This window comes from Eutrema salsugineum, unplaced genomic scaffold, assembly GCF_000478725.1.
Source record: "Eutrema salsugineum unplaced genomic scaffold, Eutsalg1_0 scaffold_9, whole genome shotgun sequence".
Classification (NCBI taxonomy): domain Eukaryota; kingdom Viridiplantae; phylum Streptophyta; class Magnoliopsida; order Brassicales; family Brassicaceae; genus Eutrema; species Eutrema salsugineum.
The window spans coordinates 10968903-10993785 of record NW_006256342.1 but is presented as its reverse complement, the minus strand read 5'-3'; the positions used below and the strand labels follow the sequence as shown (position 1 = coordinate 10993785).

At 33.9% G+C, this 24883-nt stretch overlaps 1 protein-coding gene and 1 pseudogene across 1 annotated transcript; one reads left to right on the top strand and one right to left on the bottom strand.

The window, feature by feature from the left end:
* The first annotated feature begins 11176 nt into the window (after nucleotides 1-11176).
* LOC18009241 (F-box protein At1g66490) lies at nucleotides 11177-14574 on the top strand. Its single transcript, XM_024154779.1, has 5 exons — nucleotides 11177-11333; nucleotides 11432-12167; nucleotides 13739-13884; nucleotides 14349-14433; nucleotides 14493-14574. The coding sequence occupies exons 1-5, from the start codon at nucleotides 11177-11179 to the stop codon at nucleotides 14572-14574; spliced, it is 1206 nt and encodes a 401-aa protein (XP_024010547.1).
* A 9758-nt stretch (nucleotides 14575-24332) lies between these two features.
* LOC112087153 lies at nucleotides 24333-24433 on the bottom strand (annotated as a pseudogene).
* Between the last annotated feature and the right edge of the window lie 450 nt (nucleotides 24434-24883).

Sequence of the window (24883 nt, the reverse complement as noted above, 5' to 3'; positions counted from 1 at the left end):
ATTCTAAATAATGTTTTAAAATCAAGTGTTATTGGTTTTTTTATTGTAAATCATATTTAAGAGGTTTTAAAGTTTGGTATTATTCAATAAAGATTTCAAATTTTTCATTAAAATCCCATTAAGTCATTTCAAATCAATTTTAATAGAGTTTTATGAGTAAATTATTAGAATCAAAATCCAGTGTATATTGCAGAGATTTTAGAATCTAAACAAATAAATCCATCAAACTGATATCAATTTTTAAATCTAGAAGATTATAAAACATAGAAAATTTATTTTAAATTCATGATTGAATAACACCCCTAAATGTAGTTCAAGACAAGTCACAAAGTATCATGGTTTAACACAAGCTATAGAAGAATAAGAGTAAGGACGAAACCGAGAATTATTTGGAAGATTTTTCACGGGAACTTTCTTATATATTCTTTTTTAATACCGAAAACCATGGAAGTTATAGGCTTTCGGAAATTATAGTCAATTTCCTTTAAAAACCTTTCTCTCTCTTAGTTAGTGATTGTTTCTCCTTATGAAATGTTGGATTGTGGTTTGTAATACGTCAATGAGAAAATCAGAAGAAATCTCATGTTAATGCGGAGATTGTTGAACTGTGGGTTGAGATAAATTCAAAGGAAACTATAAATCATTGGATTTGTTATAGGTCAAATCCTATTGTGTTGTTAATCACAATTATTTTTCTTACTGAAACATAGGTTTGGGGCTACACCTAATCTTAAATCAAGAGGACTTAACAATGAGAAACAAAGTCGCAAGTCTAAAACTCAAAGATCTCGTGACTAGGTTCAAGGGACACTAGCAAAAGGTATGTGTGTTTGCCGCAATGGCGGATCTAGTGAATGGACAGAGGGTGCACATACCCCCCCCCCCAACTAAATTATAAGAAAAAATAATTACAAAGGAAAGTTTACAGATTTTGCTAGATAAGAAAACTAGCTAACAGGTTAGCACCATGTGCGGACTACAACCTTTTAATGAGTCTAACATTAAAATTAATATTTTTATATAATATGTTATTTATATATTTTTTAATTTTTTTATTGATTTATACCAAACCAAGAATTTGATTAAATCGATAGTCGAAGATAAAATTTAAAAATGATATTTGTTCATAGTTAATCTGTGGGACTCATTTATTACCGCAATTTTCTACCATAACTAAATTTGAATTAAAGTTGATTATCATTGTTTAAACATCCATCAATATTTTTGGATGTCCAAATTCTTCATTGAATTTTTTTATGAAAATCCAATTTTTAAACTTATCCCCATTTACTTCTTCTACAATTGCAAAAAAAAAAAAAATTTCTTCTCGTGACTCATGTATCATGTGAATCAAACAATTAATAGCTATTTTTACAGTTATAATTTTTTTTTCTATTTAAGCAAATAGAAAATTATTATCAAACAGTGTTTATTTTTTTCATATGTATATTTAGACATGTTCATTTCGAGAATTGGGACGAGATTTCACAGAAAATGAACAGGAACAGGTAATTTGGATACTGAAAAATATTTTCCAGTTATGAGGTAACTCTGACAACTAAAACATAAAAGCTGTTTGAGAGAAGACTTGTATTGGTCGTACAACCCCACCTTCTCTAAGGTCTTGAGGATATGATTAGCCAACTGAGTTAGTATCAGTCGTGTGCCATAGCATAATCCACCATTAAAAACAATGCTCATAAGAAGCATAACTGGAGCATCAACTTTTAAAACCAATTTATGGTTAGGCAAACCAAAAATATTGATCATATTCAAGAAATCTTGAATGTAAACTGTCTTCTACATAACTTGTATCAAAAGCCTTGATACTATTGGCTAGACCTATTCATTTCGAGACGAGAAGCCCAAGCCGAGACTCATATTCATTTTGAATTTCTTATCATACTAGATTTAGACCCGTGCTGTGCACGGGGAGTTTTTTTTTATATAAATTTCAAGTTCATACATTACCATATATAATTTTTATTTTTATTTGCTTGTATGATATTAGTTAGGTTATAATATATCTGTCGCATAACTTGAATGTATATTAACTTGGTATGGTTTTAGTTATTTATAATTGAGGATGATATTATTTAAATTTTCAATGTTGTCTACATAATATATACGTATATAGTATCAGACGAATATATATACATATATATCCCGTAATGAGCAAACATCTATAGAGAATAATGAAATCAATCTTTCTTATTAATAAATCCTGAATTTGACATAAGTTCATAGAATGAAAATGTTGACTACTTCATTTGGTCACCTTTGTAGCTAAACAACATGAATAGTTGAACCTCCACTCATAACTATTAGGTGAGTATGATATATGAGATTAGTCTTTAATCTCAATGTTATTGTTATCCGTATTATTATATTGGATTTGAAGTACCTATATAATTATATACAGATATGTTATTACAGGCATTTAGAAAAATATCAAATATTTATTTAGTAATTACCTCTCTTTGAACTTGTCAACTTCGACAATATGGGGATAAAAAAAAAACCTTGAAATCCCTCTTGCATCGGAAACAGTCAATGTCCCTAAAACATAGATTTAACGTATACTTAATAATTGATCTAACCATAATAACTACTGTTATCATGATTAAATGTTAAGAACTTAGTTAGAAACAAACCATTGTTGTAAGCTATACGCCAGTCTATCAATACACATGTTATATTAGAACCACACGCAGACCACCATTGTGATTGGAAAACATCAGCCAAGTTACCATAAGCAACACAACTAATTTCGACATTCTTACAATATATTAACAAAATATATTGTTATCTTAATAACATACAATTAAATGGGTAACGATTCAAATACTTACTGGAGATTTCTCAATGTAAATCGTAGTCGACTATAGTATCTACGAAAATCACCATCTAGTTCGTAATCCTTAATCCTTGTAAGTCGTCCAACGTGGACAACATCACCAAGTAAACCTAATATCACATTAATTATAAAAAGATATTTAAAAGATTTTAAATTAAAAATCAATGAGAATTGTATAAGACAAATACCAATATGATACTTATGATCAATAGTCCCATCCAAAATATCCTCAAACTCTGAGAAAGACATAAATTGAGTATCGGGGGGATTTCATATAGCCTTTTGACAGTGGTGTTCCGAAGTAGGAAAATCCTCCATTTATGATGAGTTTTTTTCTGAAACCAAAATGAATCATTTACAACAAAATCATGTAGATTATTCCACTGTCCTTCTTGTAAAGCTTGATCATAATACGAAACCAACACAGGATTAGTCATCGAAGCTTGAATCTTGCATCCCTGAAAATTTGAGTATAAATATATTTAGATGTTTATGAATAATAATACTACTATGAAGTTAATAACAATAACTTACTTCTTCATCCACCAGAATAAATTCCAAACCTTCAATTCCTTGTGGACCAAGAGTTTCCCATTTTTTTAACCAATCCATGAATGCAAATCGGAAACTCGGTGATAGAGTTCCATGGTGAAAGGGTATGATGTGGTATCTAGGTTTTAGACAACTGCAATATCCAATATATAGGAGGCTTTAGGTTTATAGTAATATAGTTAAATTAATATGTTTAATGGAAACCGAATATCTCGGATGAATATTTTCTAAGATCAGGAATCTATATGTATAGTTTGAAATTTAGAAACTAAAAATTCATTAATAAATACATATATTTTAGATATTATAAATCTAATTGATTCATTTATTTATTGGAGATATGATAGTACTATTTATGTAGAAGTACAACGATATATATAAACTGTGTCATATAACAGAATAAAACTTGTTTATGTTGGTTGCGTGTTAATGATTGGTAATACATGTCTATTTTAAAATTCTACTATTCATCAGCGGATAAAAAGGCAAAATATATGACTAAAATGGAACAAATATTATCCAAATAATACACTTTATTGAAATCAAATTTAATATCATAGGAGGAGAAACAAAGTCTTTATTAAAACAAACTTAGGAGAACACCACTCCTAATAAAATAAAAATTTGAATATAAATTATAACATAGCATAAAAGAAGTCTTAATCCTTTCTTTCTTGGGAACATGAAGCACTCTCGTATACTTCTGTTATCTTCTTTGCAAGTCTGAGAAGTATAACCATCATGTAATTAGTCAGTAAACAAAAAATCATAATTTAAAACTATTGAATTTTAAAAAACAATTATTACTTGATTCCAAAGCTTTTGACTTCATCCAATGGCGGGGCAATAGCAAAACGTGAAAGCGATCCCTCCTCGTAATTTTTAATTGTCATTTCATCTAATATATAAATAAGATAAGTCAATCAAGTTTTGAATATGTATAAGGTTGTCTTAGAAATATAAAAATCATATAAACACACCAATGTTTTTCTTAACCAACCAATCTGTTAAGACACAAATAGCAAATGGACTCTTCCCTACAGGACCTTTGCTTCTCTTCTATCTCATAAGCTAAGTCATCATGTGCTTGAGTATATACAACGAATTTTTAAAAAAATTGCAACAATCAGTGATTTAAGGAAAATGTATCTTGTTAGTTGTATCTTAGATGGCATAAATTGCATCATTTAATGTAAATATTCTAGTCCAAATCATGTCTCATTTACATGCATTTTAGGTCTTTAGGCATTGTTTTAGGACTTAGGAGATTGCATTAGGTCCAAGAGAGTTTTGCATGTTTTGGAGTATTAAACAGGTGCTTTTGGAGTTTATTTGGAGTGGAGGATGTGATTCAGATGAAGAAACGGAGTTGAACTTATCAAAAATGGTGAAAAGGAGCAATTTTGGGTATCTCGGCAAAATGATGTACTGATGGTCGAAGATTCTCGGCCAAAATCCTTCCCGCGGGTAGCTTTCTCGGCTAAAAACACGTACCGCGGTCAAGTCTCTCGGCCAAAAATCCTGGGTGCAGATACATTTCCGAAATCGCGTCACCGGAAGCCCTTGCCGGCCGATTCAGCTTACAGGGTCTTCAGAAACGTTGGAGATAATTGAGTCAAGAACCCAGGACAGGTTGAATAAAGGCATTTGGAGCACTGAGCGGAAAGATACGGTCACCGGAAGACAGACCTCTCTCGCGTCCATGCCGGAGTAATCCGATACTCCTGAATGATCGCCTGTCCGGGGAACCTTCCGGTCCGATTCAGCTGTCGAGGGCTTCATCAAAGTTTGAGAGGGTTAGATCACGGTTCCATAGCAAGTAGAATCACTAAATTCTGACGCGTGAGCAGAAAGTTAAGCTCGGCGGAAGAAACTCCTGTCTCGCTGCCGTTTTGGACCAAACCGATGAGCTCCAAAGAATGCGAAGCACGGTGCACTTCCAGGCCGATTAAGTTTCCGGGGCCTTCATGAGAATCAGAGACATTTGAGTCCTATTTCCAGAACGTCCACGAGTATTCAATTCGGAGCTATGAGTAGGAAGATACGGTCTCCGGAATGGACACATGTCTAGACGCCTCTCTCTGATCGTGTAAATGCACTGCAAAGATGAGCCCTCCAGGAAGCCTTCCACTTCCCAAGCATCAAAGCTTCCTTCACTAAAGTTGGAGATATATGAGTCCTTTGTACTCTGCAACCGGAATCACTCAATTCGGACAAGTATCTTAGAAGTTACACTCTCCGGAATGCGAAGTGGTCCAAGCTGCTCTGAATGCTGCGAGAAAGCCTTGCGACTTGGTTAACTCGCAGGCCTGAAGACTAATGTCTGGAAATTAGTGATGCGAGTTGAGAAGTGCGAGTAAAATTTCTAAGTCCACAATACTGCGACTTGGGCATGCTACCTGGGAGGCGCTGGAACCAAGCCGCATGATCACTCGCAATCTACTCCGACTTGGGCGTGCTGGCTGGGAGCAAGGAGACCAACCCGCACGGTTTGTACATTCCCCAGAAACCGCCTTGGTCCTGCGAGTTGAAGAAGAAGAAGATTAAGCCGCAGCAAGACTCGCAAAACACTCCTATTTGGGCGTGCGGCTAAGACAAAGCGATTTAAGTCTCACAAGACAAGTTCTTCATCTACTGCGACTTGGGCATGCTACCTGGGAGACACTGGACCAACCCGCAGGATTTCCACTTTACCCACTAAAGCCGGGTCAGGACCCGGTTTGTTCCGGGCTGACCCGGTTCATTAGCACTAAGTATATATAGCTTTTTGGAGAAAAACCCTAGACATGTTATCTTCTCTCTTAGTTTCTCTCTAGTTTTCTTTCCTTTTTAGTGTAAAAACGTTTTTGATTAAGAGATATCTCAAGAATTTAATCAATCTAAGTCTGTTTCTTATCATCTCATCATCTCATTTCTGCTTCTAATCATGATTAACATCATCTCTTGCAAAAGATTAGATGTGTTCGTCATGATTAGTGAGTAGTCATCTTTTAAACTTCTAGGTGTGTAGATTAGGGTGCTTAGATGTTTGATTTGTGATGTTTAAGGTTTAGATTCTCATTTTATTTCCTTAGTTAGCTGCTCCTAATGCCAGAATTCCTTGGGAAAGTGAAATCTGGGTTCATAGGCATTTCATGCACCAAAAGTGTTTGATGAAATGCCTGAAAGAGCTAACTTAAGGGTTTATGCCTTTTTCATCATGGGAATGATTTGTTAAATGCATGAATGACATATTAGAACTGTTTCTTAATGCTCATTAGTTCATATTTCACAAATGGGAATTTGGTTTGAAAGTGGATTAGTGTAGAGATTAATACCTTCATGAGAGGATTAGTCTAGATTAGAGTTCTAAGTTGAAATGTTTGAGATCATGTGATTGATTGTTATGTCTTTCTGTATAAGATTCAGTCTTGTTGGTTGAGAGATTGTTTGGTCACTTATTAGGCTTGATGCATTGTGCTTGTTGATTGCTTGATTATATCTAATGGTTGTTAGACTTGATTAAGTGATTAGCAAAGGGATTATTGTCATGGGAATGAATTAATCTGATTAAGAAGCCTAGACTAAAGAGTAGCAAGTGCTGCATTATGTTCTTAGCATCATGAATCAATATCTAAAGCACCCTAATCGATGATCACATCTAGAGGTTTATCTTTCATCATTTGCTTTATCATCATTTTGTTTGCTTGCTTATTTAGTAGTTCATTAATCATTTCTTGTTTGTTTCTTGTTTATGCTTTCTTGTTGCTGGTTTCACCAAACTCATCTTTTATTCAGCTTGACTTAAGAACTTATCACATAAACTAGTGTCTAGCAAACACACATTTGGATTGATACCCTTTGTACTACAAGTAACATAAGGGATTGATAACCCTTATTAAGGCCTTGAAAACCTTAGTTATCATGGCAAACGCTTGGAGATATAGCACAGTAAAAATATCTTTGTTTACTTAAAGACCAAGTAAGAACAACTAACCAACATTAAATTTATTATTATATAAACAAATCTTGCCATTAATTATTTAACATAATAATTAAACAAATCTTGCCATTACTAACTAACTTATTAATTATTTTTGTGGTTATTTTATAAGTATTAAAATTGAAATGAATAACAAATTTGATAACACCGTAAAATGACAATAAAGGCATTGTATTCGGTTTGGAAGATCATTTAGTTAGCATCAATTGTAATCTACTGTAAATCATAAAAATTATGATAACATAAAATATATTTAAAATAGTTATAATAAAAAGGTAACAGTTCAAAGTTTAACTTCAAAGAAATCCGAAAAATAAAACTTAAGTCTTAACATTCAACAAAGAAGGAGGACATCACTCCTGTTGATTACTGACATGAAATAAAAGATAGTTAAGAAATAGAAGTTCAGGATTTGATGAAATCAAACTACACATTTCTTGTTCCAGAAGATGAAGCATTTTGGGCCGAATCCCTTAGCTTTTGCCAAATCCTGAACACATACATAAAATAAAAATAAGTAAGGATACCTAAATGAATTTTAAAATTAAAAATGTGATTAGTAAGTTAAGAGAAATTATTACTTGGCACGGAGAGTGTATACTTCATCAACTACTGGATGAACTAAGAAACGTGAGAGCTTTCCTTCTTCAAAATCAGTGATCGTAATTTCATCTGTCTAAACAAAAAAAAATATAAGGAATAAAACAACTTGATTAAAAAATATAGTATCAAAACAACAATAAATACATAATAGTTACTTACTCAGATTTTTCTTAACTACCCAATCAGTCAATACACATATGGGAGTTGGTCCTTTCAGTAATCGCAGTTCGATTTTTCCTTGATATCATAAGCCAAATCACCATGTGCGACACAGTTAAGTGTATTACCCGTAGAGATAAACAAAAATTCTTACTAAATAGACATTTCTATAATCATAAAATAAAATAAAAAAATAGTAGAAGGCATTACTCTATATCACTGATACGAAAATGTAGGGTTGGAACATTGTTCTCATCATTGAGATCTTCAACAACATCTCCAATCTCCTTATCAAAAATACCCAGAAAATCTGAATAAAAAACCCAATCATCAATGCATGTCTATATAACATAACATAACTTTTTTTGGTTTTGATTCCATGAAAAACAAAAAAGAGACTTACGCATTTTAGACACAAACCGAATATTAGTATAAAGAAACATACCGATCAGATAGTAGTGAGAAGGACGGTTATAAACACTTGGAAAATCAACGATTTTGATGAAAAGATCATGGGTCAAAGGTCTGATAGAATTCACTTTTGTTCTCTGATTGAGTATGATCTTGTAAGCATGATTAGTGGTTCTTTCATTCCAATCGAAGTTAACCAAGCGAAACTGTGAAAGTCGAACCCAACAGCCTTCTTGGAAAACCCTCTTGTAGTAAGAGAGTTTGAAGTCATCAACCGTAGCAGCAACTCGAGATCCCTAGCAAATTATAATCTTTAGTCAAATAAACAACAATTCACAACCAACATATAAATGAATTATTTGGAAAAAAAAATCTAATCTTACACTTTCATCAACCAAGATGAAATACATTCCTTCATGGCCTTGTGAATCAACCGTATCCCATCTCTTGAGTACCTTAACTTTGATTGTCTGCTTGAACTCCTCCCATGGTGTGAGATCTTTAACCATTGAATAGTCAGCCATCTTTTTGATGCAGAGATATTGATGAAAGTTTTTAGATTTTCTCTTTGTTAAGGATGAAGTTATGGACAACTAAAGGTACTATATATATAGAAGATATAGAAGATTTATTAGGTAAGGTCGCGATGGTTGGAATAAATTTAATCGCAATAAATACAAAAATGGAAGATTTCTTTTGTTAAAAAAGGAATAAGTTAACCGAATATCCTTTTGATGAGAACCACTGAAACCTTTAATGAATGTTAAGAGCTAGTTGACTGGAAGTTAGTTCTAAGTGTGTAGATTTTCGCATGACGGATTAACGGACTAGTTATGTTTGTATTTTGGTGAAAATTTTCTAGACTTGATCTGACTGATGCAATGTCCATAATTAAGGTCTAGAAGTATGGTTGCTGATATTTTTGAGTTCCCTCTCATTTTTGTTGAATGATATTTTTCCAGATTAGATCTTGTTTTGTTTGAGGACAAATAAAGTTTTAAGTCTGGAGGAGTTGATAACACCTGATTTTGACCATTTTTCACCATTGATTTCAAATGCTTTTTCAAAGGTTTTACTTTGTTTTAGGAACTTTTATTATAATTTCCATGTATTTGTAGTTTCAAGGCTCTTTTCAGGAAACTTAGGGAATATGATGGCAAAATGGAAGAAATCCACATTTTTAGCTCAGAGTCAAACTGTCAGAAGTTCAGCCTCAAATAAAGACGTTTTCACAGTCCGATCCAGCTCAAATTTGGAGACAATCAAGAGGAGACAACCAGCTTTCCATAGCACTTTACATCACAAAGATCCAATGGTGCAATCAAAAGATACATGGAGAACAAGTTGACCTAGTTCATCAGTCCCGGAAGACTCTCACCCGCGGGAAACACGTGTTTTACCTGCCCTGGAAGACTCTCACCTCCGGTGGACCTTAGGACGAGCCACAAGGCCCAACATCAAAGCCCACTTCGCCATTTCTCTTCAGAGAAGCCCTAAATGAGACTTGGAAGACCTTAGGACCTATAAATACATTGTCTAGCAGTCCTAAACGGGTGTGTGCTCCTGTAATGAGATTTTGAGCCACCAAACTTTGTTTTTTTTAGGTTAGGCGATGGAGATGGGGATTCTTCCCCAGATCCATTGTTTTTTCTCCTTTTTATCTTATTAACTTTTCTGTTTCATTCTTTTGCATTTTTCTATGTCTTTTATCATTCATTGCATCATGTAGATTAGTCCCAGAGAGTCAAATTGTTTGAAGATATCGACAAGCATATATATCGATTAGGATTTCTATTGTTCTTAGTCATATTCTGGATCTCATCTCTTCTAAGTTATTCGTAAAGCATGAGAGTAGATTCATGACCTATTCTCTGAGCCTAGGATCGATCAGAGCCACGAGAGTGTTGTATCAGATCATCCATACCTAGCTTTAGAAGAACATAGTCGCTATAGGAGTCGAAAGCTACCTATTGAGAAGATGTGAGCAGACGAATTCAGTGTTCATAGCATGATCTTAAGTTTAGCATGAGAGCGAGAGTTAATTGCTAGATCTAAGAGATTAGTTGATTAAGGTGACGACAGTTGGTTAATCATACATGTGTCTATTCTAGTTCAATGCAGATTCCTAGAAACAGATGAAGATAAATCGTCCGGAAGCTATTTGGAAATGCCACCATGCATCAATTAGAGTAAACCGGAGAAGTATAAATCGCCACCTATGAGTTTAAGAGTCTTTAGTTTGAGTCGATATTCTTTAGATGTTCTTTTAACAATTCATCCTGCATTGCATCTCTTGTGAATATTAGATTAGGTTTAGTTTAGGATCTTAACCCAAAACCCCATATCTTTTATTGGTTTATGAGTTTGCTTACTTCCCAGTTTGTTGTTTCTTGCAGATTAGACATCCTCCCTGTGGATCGACACCCTAAGTCCTACAACGTACATCTGTGCACTTGCAGACACTAGGGTTTTTAAATTTAAAACTTTTGGAGAACCAACGGGCTTGTTAAAAAACAACCCTAGGCCCGCAAGCCCATCAATCTACTTGCAAAACGTGGAACCTTATATCGAAAAATCATATTTTAGGTCAAACAGAGCAAGGGAAACAGTATATGGGGTTCATGGTGATGGATTCGAAGCTTTGTTTAATGGATTTCAATCTCCAAGGAATCTCAAAGAACGTCAAGCCAACTATAAAGCAAGTAAGCATATTTAACCAAGCTAAGAATTTGAAAATCCGTGACTGGGAGTGGGACGGTCACTGGAAAGGTAACTTGGTTGATCCATAAAGCAAGCATGTATACTTAACCAAGCCGAGATATGTGAAGTCTTTCACTGGGACAGCTTACTGTTATGGGTTATCAAAGAGAAAAGGTGGGTCGTGGTGTGGAACCCGTATTTGGGGCAGATCAGGTGGATCCAACCGATGAAAAGGTTTCACCAGGCAGACATGTATGCTCTCGGATACGATAACAACAACAACAACCGTAACCATAAGATCTTGAGGCTTTTGGATGTTTTTAAGTGCTCATACATCCTTCTCTTTTTCGAAATCTATGAATTTTACTCTAATGTATGGAGAGTTCTTGATGTCAATCCGGGCTGCCATGTAAAACCTGGCGCGTCTTTGAAGGGAAACACTTACTTCTTCGCTCAAGAAAAATTAACGGCTCAAGGGTCACAATTTGTTTTACTATGTTTTGATTTTACATCGGAGAGATTCCGACAGCGTCTTATTCTGCCGTTTAACTCTAGCGTTGGGAGTTCGAAAATTGTGACTCTATCTTGTGTTAGAGATGAGCAGCTCGCTGTGTTACATCAACGCAAAGATTATATAATGGAGATTTGGATTATGACCAAGATTGAGCCCAATTCAGCATCCAGGAGCAAATTCTTGAGAATGAAATTGAATCCGACAAACTTTATGGCTGAGAGTTTCTTCATTGAAGAGGAGAAGAAAGGCACTATTGTTTCATTCCGCATAAATAAACCTCCCTACCAAAGAGCTTATATCATTGGAGTAAATGGATGCGGAAGACCTGTGAATAGCGGAAAAGCTAGGAAACTTGGATCTGACTATTATAACCAACTTGTGTTTTCTTCGTATGCCCCAAGTTTAGTGCAACTACCAATAAACCGACGGGGCAAAAGGAAAGAAAGAGATTATTATTATTATTAATTAAATTGTTCTTTTTGCGATATTTATTTCTTGTTAATTTTTTGTTTTTCGAGCTGACACTTGCTATATGAGTCTCTATGGTTGGTTTAAAATTTCGGTATTTTATCTAACTCTGGATCGTATTCAGATGATGAAGTTTATGTTTCTATTTAATCAGTCACCTTTGCTCCACGTCCATTGTTGTGTTTAAGGAGATTTGTTTTATGTCGATTGACGTAGCTTTAGGACTTAACTATCTGTTCGGTCACTTCCCGTCAATTTAGCTTTCTTGTGCTTCCAGTCAAATAAGAAAGATTGCATTCGAACAATTTGAGGGTCGTAAGATTTCATTTTGTAATACTGAAAAATTAACATCATCCTGTAATTTTAGTTTTAGGTGCTTTGCATGTTGTGACTATATATATTCTATATATTAAATGAGAATGTAGTTTAATGAAAAATCCAATTTGTTTTAATTTGATTGGCTTAGAAAAACTCCGTTACCAACGTCAATGATGACGTTTATTCTAAGTCAAATGTGACATAATGTGACATGGCAAGGACGCTACCTCTGCGCAATTTCATTGGATGCTGATGCTGATGTGTAATTTCTGTCCAAGTTTTTCTGTTTTAAAATAAATAAAAATGAGAAAATCATAAACGGATAAACACGCGGATCTTTGTAACCGACCCGGCCCAATTATCTGTATTTTAAAAACATTCTTTGGCCCAATACTTCATACATGCTCATTTATCAAAATTTTGAAATTATGGTTCTAAAAAACTTTTCCGCGTAAAAAATTAGAATATTTTCCCAAAATGAAAAATTACAAACTATTAGCAAGATTTACCGGAGTTAATGTAACATAATATCCAGAAACCTTAATATTTCAAAAAGAAACAAGAATTTATCTTACATTTTAATATTACACGTCAATTTTGGCAATTAAATCAATTTGAATATATTGATTCTCAAATATTTCCGCAACAATACCTACTTCTACGCACATTCCGAATATCCATATTCTTCATTTCATTCTTTTTTTCAAAATAATTTCAGTCCCGTCTAATATCAATTTTAAAATGTTCTCATTAACTTTCTCTCCTTATATATACCACATATCCTAAACCCTAAAACTCTACCATTCTCATTCATAAAAATGGCTTTAGTCCACAGACGTTCGGCTGCTATAGTTTCATTTGCCAAATTAGATCAATCAAGTGAAATTCAGAAAGTTAGAGCTACTATATTTTCCTTTTGAAAAGTCAAGAACAGGCAGTCTGGCTTTGTTATAGAAATGGTTTTAGTTGACGAAGAAGTTTGTATGCGATCTTATGTATTTTGTATATTGTTATTTAATCAATCTATAGATTATATAGTAATACTATTTATGTGTGATTCACAGGGCACTAGGATTCATGTTACTGTTGATGAAAAATTGATCGGCATCCTTATAGAAGGAAAATCACTTTCTATTAATTGCTTCATCATTAAAGAATACTATGGTGATTTTAGGACTACTCCATTACCATACAAAATCGCTTTGTGCAGAACCACCCGTGCTAAAGAGATTAATGATTTCCCATCAGACTTGCCAGAAAAATATTTGTCTGATTTCAAGTCAATCAAGGAAGACAAACTCGACAAAAATGTCTTCATCGGTATGTTATCATCGATATTTTGATAATTATATTCTAATACATATTTATCATTGTATAAAAATATTTTGTCTTCAAGATGTCATTGGACAAATTGTCACGGTGGGGAGTATGAAAGTTATAAAAACTAAATGCAAAAGTGGGATCAGCGAGAAATTGATGATAACACTCCGGGATACCAAGTAAATAGTTATGATATCATACCAAAATAGACATAACAATATTTTAACAATGGAATGCTAATATGTTTATTGCTGAAGCGATGTCCAACTGAAATGTACACTATGAGGACAATATGCAAAAGCAACTGTTGAGTACACTAACAAACATATGGCTACTATTTCTGTTTGTGTAATGCGATTTGTCTGTATAAAAGAGTACAAAGGTTAGATCACTATATCACATATTCATATGTACACAGTTCATTAGTTTGTTAATTATTCTTATTTTATGTTTTTTGAGTATAGGTGATATTTCAATATCAAACGCTTTCAACTCCACCAAAATTTTGTTTGATCCTGACGTCAAGATCATGAAAGACTTCAGAGAAAAGTATGTTATGTCATTTTAACATTGTTGTATTTATATAATTATTTTGTATGGTTTTGTAGGTTGCCAAAAAACAATCAAATGATTGTGCATGCTGAACAAAGTTATTCGACTTCTTGGGGTGGTGCTATTGACTACCATTAAGAATTTTTAGGTGTGAAAAATAGGAGGCTGATGGTAGCTGTAATTCATGATACAAAAATGGTATGAGCTATATTTTATTCGTCGTACAAATATATTTACTTTTCACTATATACATATTAATGGTTTTGTTATAGCTTGGCAAGATTGTAACATGTGTAACAGTCAAAGACGTTGACACTTCAAAGCTGTGGTATTATTGGGCATGCAAACCTTGCAACATCAAAGTTTTAGAGCATGGCATTATGTCTGATAATGAAGATTACGATAAGAGGATTCCTCTTTTCAGTTGCAAAACTTGTGGAGATATTTATTCATATGATACCATTATCACAAGGTAATACAATGATTTTTCCCATAAAGTCAAGAAAACATTACTTATTACGTTAAAGCTTTCTTTGGTAAGATATATAGCAGATATAGCAGAATTATTTCATGTAGACTTTCTCTGATTGACTGACTAAATGTTCGCCTTATTTTATTACATTGATTCGTCCCATCATACATTTATTCGGACACTACATTACATGTTGATTCATGTAACGTTTAAATAACTTACTCTTCTGTTTCCTTACAAACTATGTATGTACTATATTGTATTATTTGTAACTGATGATTCAGACGTCGATGTGCACTTCCTGATGTTTGATGACACTGCTCAAAGACTGTTAAGTCATTCAGCTGAGTCTATAATGGAACAAAATAATGAGGTTATTGGTTAAATAATTGTATACATTATGCATTATTTACATTTTCTGAAATAATATTAATCCATTTAATATAATGCTGCGCAGGATTTACCAAGAGGGCTCCCTAATGGCTTGACAAAGCTCCTAACCATGAGGATGCTTTTCAAAATAACAGTTTCAGAAGAGCATACAAAAGGAAGACAGTCTTCGTATGTAGTAGAACTATGGTCTCAAGATGTCGACATTATGACTGAGTGGGATTCTCGATCAGAGGTAATATATAATAAATTTTACAGACTTCTCAAGCTTGCTTATCTGATCATTTAGTTATATTAAGTCGTCAATGTTTTATATTTCAGCAACCGTTGATGCTTATGAGTTCTGACGAACTTGAGAATCCATCGTCTGGATCTTCACTCACTCCTTCATTTAAGAAGCTAATTAAGAGTCCCGACTATTTTGATGAAGGTGAAAGATCTGTTAACAAAAAGCGACCTAAGCAAGAAATTCCGATGAAGTTATGAAGAAGCAAGAAACTGTAATGAACTTAGTGCAGAAATACATTGCTGGTGATTGATTATTGCTTTTGATCTTTATAACAAATTTGTCCAATGGGTGGATAACGTTTGAACTCTATTCGTTATTTTTTGCAGTATTTGTGAAACTTTTTTGGCATATTTTTATTTAATTGTGGAACTTGAATGTTGCCCTAGATTTGATTGTCTAATTCAATTTTTTCAGACTTTAATTTGTCATTTAATTTTTTTTTGTTTAACCAACTGTCATAAATTTTGACAAGAGTTTCAATTAAGACGACATTAAAACCATAACCGTTTTACTCCATCACATAGAAAACTATTCATTTCCTTATTATCTTTCATCTTCAATCTTAACAAAAAAATTAAAACAAAGAATGTCTCCTTGTTAAATAGTTTCCGATCTCCAGAAGACAAACGGCGGATATCATATTTGTGTTTAGATACTAAGAGATTATGATGATTATACTCTTTTCGATCGACCTAATTGGATGTTAGTTCTTGCGGATGAATTTATAAGTTTTGGAGGTTTGAAAAGATTTTCCGTATATATGTTTTAGGAATGTATTTGTTAATTATTTATTTTTATAAACCGTGTATTTGTTAATTATTTATTTTCCGTATATAATCCTGTCTACTATTCAATATGACAAATGCCGAATTTCGAGTATAAATTGGTTGAAGGAGATTTGTATTTTCTTGGTAATTTTGAAGTTACTGACAGAGTGATTAGTCCAAGTATATCATCAAACAACTATCATATACATTTCCTCGAGGAGACTATTGTTGAGAAAACCGATCTGAAGTCTTCTAGAGGAATATAATTTTTTTGTGCATTCATAAATATTTTATATAGATTTATTCATACAGACAGATATCTTGGTATGTTTCTTATAACTTTTTATTTTAAATCGTTTATCTAAGGAGCTCCAACATGAATTTTAAAGTCAGTCCTTTATTTTTACAAATGATCTTCTCGGGATTGTCACCTTTATTCAGAAACTTCAATTAGGATTTCCTATGTCCGATACATCAGACACACCCACACAACGTCCATTTATTCGTTTTATAATAGAATATTTCAAGTCTGTACAACGTCCACTATTGTTTACAAATTTTAAAGTATATTAATAATGTTCTAAATAATTTAAATATACAATGGATAATCTTTGAAATGTATTGATTAGGATAACTTGGCAAGAAAATTTGAAAATTTTTGGAGGAATTGTGAAAGGTCTTTTAGGAATATTATTGCATTGCGATTTTTCTCTTTCATTAGATGAAGATGTACCTAAATAGTAACTACCTCATTATTTGATATTGTCAATTAATTACAAGTTTTACATATATATTTTTGAGCAAATTGGCCAAATGGGTAGTTTTAAGTTTTTAATTTGCTGAAAGGGTGTGTTTTGAAAAAGTGAATGTGTTTGGGTAGTTTTTGTGTGTCAATAACTATTTTATCCTTCTAAGTTCAATTTATTTATATTGTTATGCCATTATAATTAAATAAAAAAACAAAAGGAGAGAGAGAAAACAAATGGCAAGAGAAGAGAGAGATACGTGAGAAAATATAAGAAAAGCAGACTTTTATTAAAAAAATATTATTTTCTCTTTCCTCTTTTTTTTTTATTTCTTTTCCTCTTATAATTCATTCATTCTTATATACTATTTTAAATAATAAATTATATAACAATATATATCTTAAAAATATATAGATTTTTTGCTACACATTTTAAAATTTGAAAATTTTAAAACGGACAAAATTTTAATTTTTTCTAATATTTAAGTTATGTATATATTAGTTATGTATAATTCAGACATATATACTTCAGTTTTATATAGATTTATATACATATGGTATTTAATTGAAGGTATTAACTTGATTTTCAATCGAAAGTATTAAATTAACTTTCAATCGAAGGTATTAAATTGACTTTCAATCGAATGTATTCACCTGACTGGTGTACACTAGATGGTATACTTGATAGTTGTACACCAAATGGTAAATATCTAATAAGTGTACACCAAATATTGAACATTTTTGAGTAAATACCTTATAGTTGTACACTTCATGGTGAATACTTGATAGTTGTACACCAAATGGTGTATACCTTAGAGTGAATACCTTCTGCTGTACACCTAATGGTGAATACCTTTATGTGTACACCAAATAAATGAACACCAAATGGTGAATACCTTCATGTGTACACCAAATCATGAATATCTTGGGATGAATACTTTCCTGTGAATACTTCCGAGTGAATATCTGATAGTTGTACACCAAATGGTGAATACTTTTGAGTTAATACCTTTGAGTGTACACCAAATGGTGAATACTTTCATATTTGTGTATAATAAAAAAAAACAAATATCGTCCGTTTTAAAAAATTCAAATTTCAATGTGTTAGAAGATAATATATATATAAAAAAAGAAAAAATAATAATATTTAAATACATACTTTTTCTCATCTCTCACACTCTCTCTCACACACTCTCTCTCACGCTCTCCCACTCTCTCTCACGCTTTCTCACACTCTCTCACACTTTCTCTTTCCTATTTTTGTCTAATAAGGGCTATATGGCCATTTAAAATTTGTGACTGTTCAAAAACTACCAGATTTACACATGAATCCACAAACACACCCTTTTGGCCAATTAAAAACTTAAAACTACCCTATTTGCTAAGATGCTCTATATTTTTCCATATATTGAGTATGTCTATGTAATTAGATGAATGGATAGTTGAATCGGAAATATTCATATCTGATATTCTCGAGGATCCTCCTACTCCAGAAGTGGAAAGAGCAAAGTTGAAGTATGTTTATTCCATCTTTGATATTGTATCCTATATTTTAATATTTATGAATATATATATATATATATATGTATAATAATAAAAAATCCTAATATTATTTCAGGCTTGCAACTTCAATTGATTTTACTCCGGTCTACGATGAATATGAAGAGCAGTCTCAGTAAAAGAGATTATTGTTTCATATTTCTTATTTTTATAGTGTTAAACTTGGAAATCTTAACTTCTATATTATTTTGATTGAGATAACTTATTCCATGACAAAATATATATTTTATAAAAAAAAATTAATTGTGTTAGCATTTTTTCGTGAATCGTAATCTATTTTTTTCTACAAAAAAGTAACTATGAGATTTTAAAATTTTGGATGGTCCGTGATATATGTCTGTATTAAAAAATAGAGTACATAAATTCTTGTATTATACTCTCATTAATTTTTTGTAATTAATGAAAGGAAGTAATTGACTTATCTAAAGAGAAATAGTCAGTACCAGATTTGACATTTTTTTACCATCTTCACATATTTTTCTATATATATTTAATCAATATAAAAGTCAAATATACCTATGAATTGAATGTAACCAATTGGTTTGTTCGTAAGTCACCTGGTGCAATAAATGTCAATAGTTGCAATTTATTCTAATTTTACAAAACGACACAACCTTTCAAACCCTATACTTGCTTTGCTATACATATAAAGCGTTTGAAAAAAAACATCTCGCCATCTTAACTAAAAAAAACCTAAAGTCCCAGAAAACAATCACTTTCCTCAAATCATGCCTCGCTATTGTACCATTGAGTATCTTTCTCCCACAAAATCTGACGCCAGAATTCTTATAAAAGTTCTAAGAGTTTGGGAACACTTCAACTACTGTAACTAACGCTATGAATTGCGTCTTATCCTCGGTGACGAAAATGTAAGTTCATCTTTTTGAAGATTTTTTTCTGTTGCATGTTATGAACATTTAAACACATGAATCTCTAAAATGATTACTTGGTTCACGAATTTAGGGCTACAAAATAGAGGCATCAATAGATCAGGATCTCATTTCTTCGCTCGATCCAAAGTTTAAAGAAGGAGAATGAAATTATGTCAAATTATTCAACGTTGTCAATGCGTTCGGATCTTTCAGAAATACTATCAACTACCACTTCATCAACATGAACGTCGATACTGTTGTAGACAAGACTTTTCAAGTCAATCCTAAGCATATGATGGATTTTATGCCATTTGATGCCATTATCCGAGGGAATTTCTCTACTGAGTTCTCTATCGGTTTGACTTCTCACCTTTATTCAATTAAAAAATTATTATAAATATTGCGTAATGAACTTTTTTCTTGGTAGACTTGATCGGCGTAATCATCTATGTTGATAATGAACTAAGTACTGACATTGATGACCCCATGAGATGATTTTTGGACCTTCTCACAAATTGGACATTCAGATAAAAGACATGAAGTAAGATGTTTTATATTATCATCTATATATGTAAAGGCCAATAATTTGTTTTATGTTGTACATATTGATAACACCGGATTTTGACCATTTTTATGGATCCCTTTAATATTTTTTACAGGTGTTTTTATTCCATTTTCAAAAGTTTTCAAAGGATTTCTATGTTTTCGGATTTTAAAAGACTTTTCAGGTAACTTGGGATAAGGAGGTGCAAATTGGAACAAAAAGACTCTTTTGGATAAATGCATACCGTCAGAACTCTCATGGAGAGACGAAGACCTTCTCACCGTCTGATCACCCTCCAAATTAGACATCTTATAGAAGACTCAACTAACTTTCAAATTCACTTGGTTTGGAGACATTCCAACGGTTGGATCTCAAGATATTTCATTTTCCCCGGAAACACTCGAAGACGGCCAGCAAGTCATGCGACTGCGGCCAATGACCCATCCACTTCAGCCAGGGCCACGCGACCGCGGCCAAGCCTTCATCTACCACAGTCGCAACACACGTAACCGTGGCCAAGCATCTCCGACCTAAAAAGCCCATTTCTGAAGCCCAAGTCATTTTCCAGCCTCAATTCCGGAACCCTAGAGACCATGGAGTATTGAAGACTATAAATACTTGTCATTTGATAACACCGTATTTTGACAACTTTTATGGATCGATTTTAAATGCTTTTCAAATGCTTTTTATTTCTTTTAAGTGTTTTTACTATTATTTTCTAGTATTTGTAGTTCCTAGACTCTTTTCAGGTAATTAAGGCAAAAGGTGTGCATTTTGGAGCAAAAGATCATTCTGGATAAATTCAGGCTGTCAGAAGTTTTACATCCGATGAAGACCTTCTCACCGTCATATCATCCCCAAAATTGGACATATTATAAAAGAGACAACTAGCTTTCAAATTCAATTGGTTTAGAGACAATCCAATGGTTAGATCTCCGGATATCCTTGATGCACTGAAGACATGTTCTGCAGTCTCGCGAAGGAAGCAAGCGCAGAATGAAGATTCAACCTTACAAGCCAATCTCCACGGGTCCAGGCTCCATGACCTCGGAGAACACACTCTTGAGCACGGTTACAAGCCTCTGGCCGCGGCCAAACCCCAATTCACCACGGGTAGAAGCCTGGCGACCAGGGCCCATGACCCCGTTTCAAGCCCAATTCGTCTTCTCTTCATAGAAAACCCTAAGGACGACTGGAGAGAGTTGAAGACCTATAAATATGTGTCTAAGAAGAGCTATTTTCATGTGCCTCAGAAGAATCCATTTTGGGAGCCACCAAATTTAGTTTTCTAGGGTTTTTATGTTCTTATGTTCTTAGTTCTTAGTTTAGGGAGATAGAGATTTTTCTTGAACCCTCTTTACGTTCTACCTTTATTTTAATTCGGTTTTTACTCTTATGCATCTTTCAATTTTTTTTTATCTTCTTCAGATTATATTAGTTGTTTAAAGGATTTGAAGAGAAGTTCTTCTTCGAGCTAAGATCTCGAAATCGAGATGCTTCTTCTTCATCTCCTTTTCTCTTTTTCTCTACTTCTTTCTTCTTATTATTCTATGCACGTCTCTTCTATTTATTTTATGCACGTTTTGGAATGATGAGGTATGAGTTTAAAGGTTCGATCGAAGGGAATCGACTATGTTCGGTAGGGATCTTCGCGAGATAAACCAAAGCCGAATTCTAGAAATCTTTCTTCTGAATTTATACTTAAAGCATGGATCTAGCGTCGCAAACTAGAGACTGATCCAGGTCCTTGGTGATACGAAAGTATTCATCCGGGGCCAGATCTAATTTGGGAGAGCAAAACAAACATAGGAGTGGAAACCTACCTATGGGCGATTTGTAAATGCTGACGAGTCTTAAACATATTGCATCTTTTCTCTTCTAGTGCCAGAGTGGAAACCTACTGGTCAAGGTTGAGAGAGATAGTTGTCTATGATCACGACAATGGCGTATTCATACATATGTGACTAGAGTTCTAAGAATTTACTAGGATCAATATTAAGGGCTTTGTTCATCCTTTAGATTTATTATCGATTTATTCACTTCTAGTTTTTGAAACCCTTTTTAAAACCTTTTTTAAAAACCCTTTTTTAAATCTTTTTCAAATTTCTTTTTAAAATACATTTTAGAAATCGTGACAACCTATCCAAAACCCTGTTTTTCGTCTTAGACTTTGTTTACTAATTCTGGTTCTAAGATTCTGCAGGTAAAACGTGGATTCTCTGTGGATCGACACCCTAAGTACTACAACGCACTGCTGTGCGCTTGCAGATATCTAGGGTTATAAATTTAAAACATGAAGCCGCGAAGTCAACCTTAGCAGAATCATCATTTAGGTCGTTTTTAGCAATCACCTTCATACTTTTACAAAAACCCTTTTTCTTCAGCCGTTTTATGCGATTTTTAGAGAAGATTGTTCAACTCTGAGTTCATCAATAGAGAAGCTTTCTTTCATCTCTTTTCTTTACTTTTTATTGCTTTTATTAAAACCAATTATGATGTCGACCTCAGCCATGTCTGAGTAGATCCCCAGTTGGGCTTAGGGTTCCCGAAAGGGGCTCTCATAATCGATTAAGACATCTAGGTTTATAGATCTGGGATTTTAACTATGTTCTCTGTTTATTCTCATCCTTAATGCATGTATGTTTGATTGATCACCTCGTATCTGATCTAGATAGTTAGTGTTGCGAAAGTTTTCATTAAGTATCCGACCAAGAATGAAACAAGCGATTTTTCCGTAGGAGTAGAAACCTACCTGCGGCAAAATCATGAGTACTGATGAGTCCTTTGCAGCTCTTGCGTTTTCTCCCCTCCCGGGCCAGAGTGGAAACCTACTGGTCAGGGTTGCGAGAAACAGTTGGTTATGATCACGACGGTGACGTAGTCATATTGCCGAACTCTAGCTCTAGAACCTTATATTTCGATATCCATCAATCCCAATCTAAATCCATAGTGTTGAAACCGGTTATGATCCTTGTAGATTTCCCGAAAGCTCAGCGTTTTTAGCTATATTTTACAAACCAATCGATATTAACTTGTTTCTTTAGATCTACATTTTAGTTGCCTTAGTTCGATTTTCTACTTATTCCATTTGCTTTCATTCGATTTTCTACTTGCTTTATAGGATAAATTCATTTGCTTTCTTTAGTTTTAGTTTAATCCGTGACAAACAACAACCCCTTTTAAAACCAATTTAGTCTAGACATAAACTTAGAAATCGTAGAAAAATACCAGGCACATAAATCTCTGTGGATTGGATCCCTAAGTACTACAACTGATTAGATGTGCACTTGCGGCTTTCATGTGTTTTTATTAAGGGAAAAACTTGTTCCTTCACGCAGTAGACACATCAAGTTTTTGGCGCCGTTGCCGGGGATTAGTTTTGCTGCGTTTGTTATTTTTCTTGTTCTAATTTCTGTTCTAGACATCTGATCTCTAGTTCCTTCTTAAGTTGCTGAATTATCTTTCCCTTCTTTTGTTTTTCTCTGAATTCCATGAATACCAGGCGTAGACCTGTAGAAAACATTCCAATTCTAGACGAGATAGACAAATACGAAAGAGAACTTCGAAGACTTAGACCAACGCAAGGAATGGCCGACGACGACCACCTGGAGATCCTGTTAACCGAAACTTAAACATGGACCAAGATGGGTCAGAACATGGTGAAAATGAAGAGAATGATCACAGAGAAGGTGATCATGCTCGACAAGATAAAGAAGAGAATGAAATTCCTCCAAGAAATTCTCAAAACGTCAGGGAGAGAGAAGAACGCGAAGACCTTGATGCACCAATTAATGCAGGCGATGGTAACAACCAGGAGATGCAGCCGAATGGGCGCATTAACCGCCTCGTTCAGCAAGCAAATCAACACCGAAGACAAGCCAGGAACCATCGCATAGCTGATTTTGATGCACATACTCAGAATTTTCAAAATGGATCTGCAATTCAAGTACCATTTCCGAACCAGAATGAGTTTGAAGTCAAGCCGCAAATCATCTCTTTGGTGAAACAAAACCAGTTCCATGGAGTTCCTTGTGAACATCCAATGGATCATATTGAACTCTTTGAAGAAATCTGCAGCATGATGAGGATAAACCAAGTTCCAGCATACTATTTAAAGTGTAAGTTGTTCCCTTTTTCATTAGCAGATAAAGCTCACCGTTGGTTGAAATCTTTGCCTGCAGGATTGATCACTAACTAGGAAAAATGTAAAACCGCTTTTCTGAACACTTCTATACTAAGTCAAGGTCGAACTTGTTGAGAACCAAGATTTCAAGTTTTCAGCAAGGACCGACTGAACCTTTCTATGAAGCCTGGGAGCGTTTTAAAGAGTATGAACGTGACTGCCCTCACCATGGACTTCCCGGATCAAGCCTACTGAGCACATTTTACAGAGGTTTGCAACCAAAATACAAACTTTCACTTGATACAGCTAGCAATGAAGATTTTGGACAAAAGACGATAGCACAAGGAAGAGCCCTCATCGAAAATTTAGCTCAAGCCAATAGCAATGACTGTTCGGAATACGATCGATCGACAAAGCAGACCGGAACAAATGACAAGGAGATAACCGAATTGAAGAACATGATGAGTCAGCTTTTAAAAAGCAACAATCGCCCAATCCATGCTTGTGAGACCAACAATGTCGCAGAAGACGAAGGACCTTGTGGTATCCATCACACTAATCCAGCCTTTCAGAAAGAAGAAGTGAACTATGTAGGAGCACAAGCACCATATCCGAATCGCTTCAACAATGGTTTCAGCAACAACTTCCGGAATGCAAACTACAACAATCTCTCTTATCGCAATCC

What these genes read in the sequence shown, in the direction of transcription:
- LOC18009241 (XM_024154779.1), top strand. Translation starts at nt 11,177, where the DNA reads ATGGGGTTCATGGTGATGGATTCGAAGCTTTGTTTAATGGATTTCAAT. An exon ending in GTGGGACGGTCACTGGAAAG is followed by an intron (nt 11,334 to 11,431) that starts GTAACTTGGTTG and finishes GGGTTATCAAAG; the next exon opens with AGAAAAGGTGGGTCGTGGTG. An exon ending in ATGAAAGACTTCAGAGAAAA is followed by an intron (nt 14,434 to 14,492) that starts GTATGTTATGTC and finishes ATGGTTTTGTAG; the next exon opens with GTTGCCAAAAAACAATCAAA.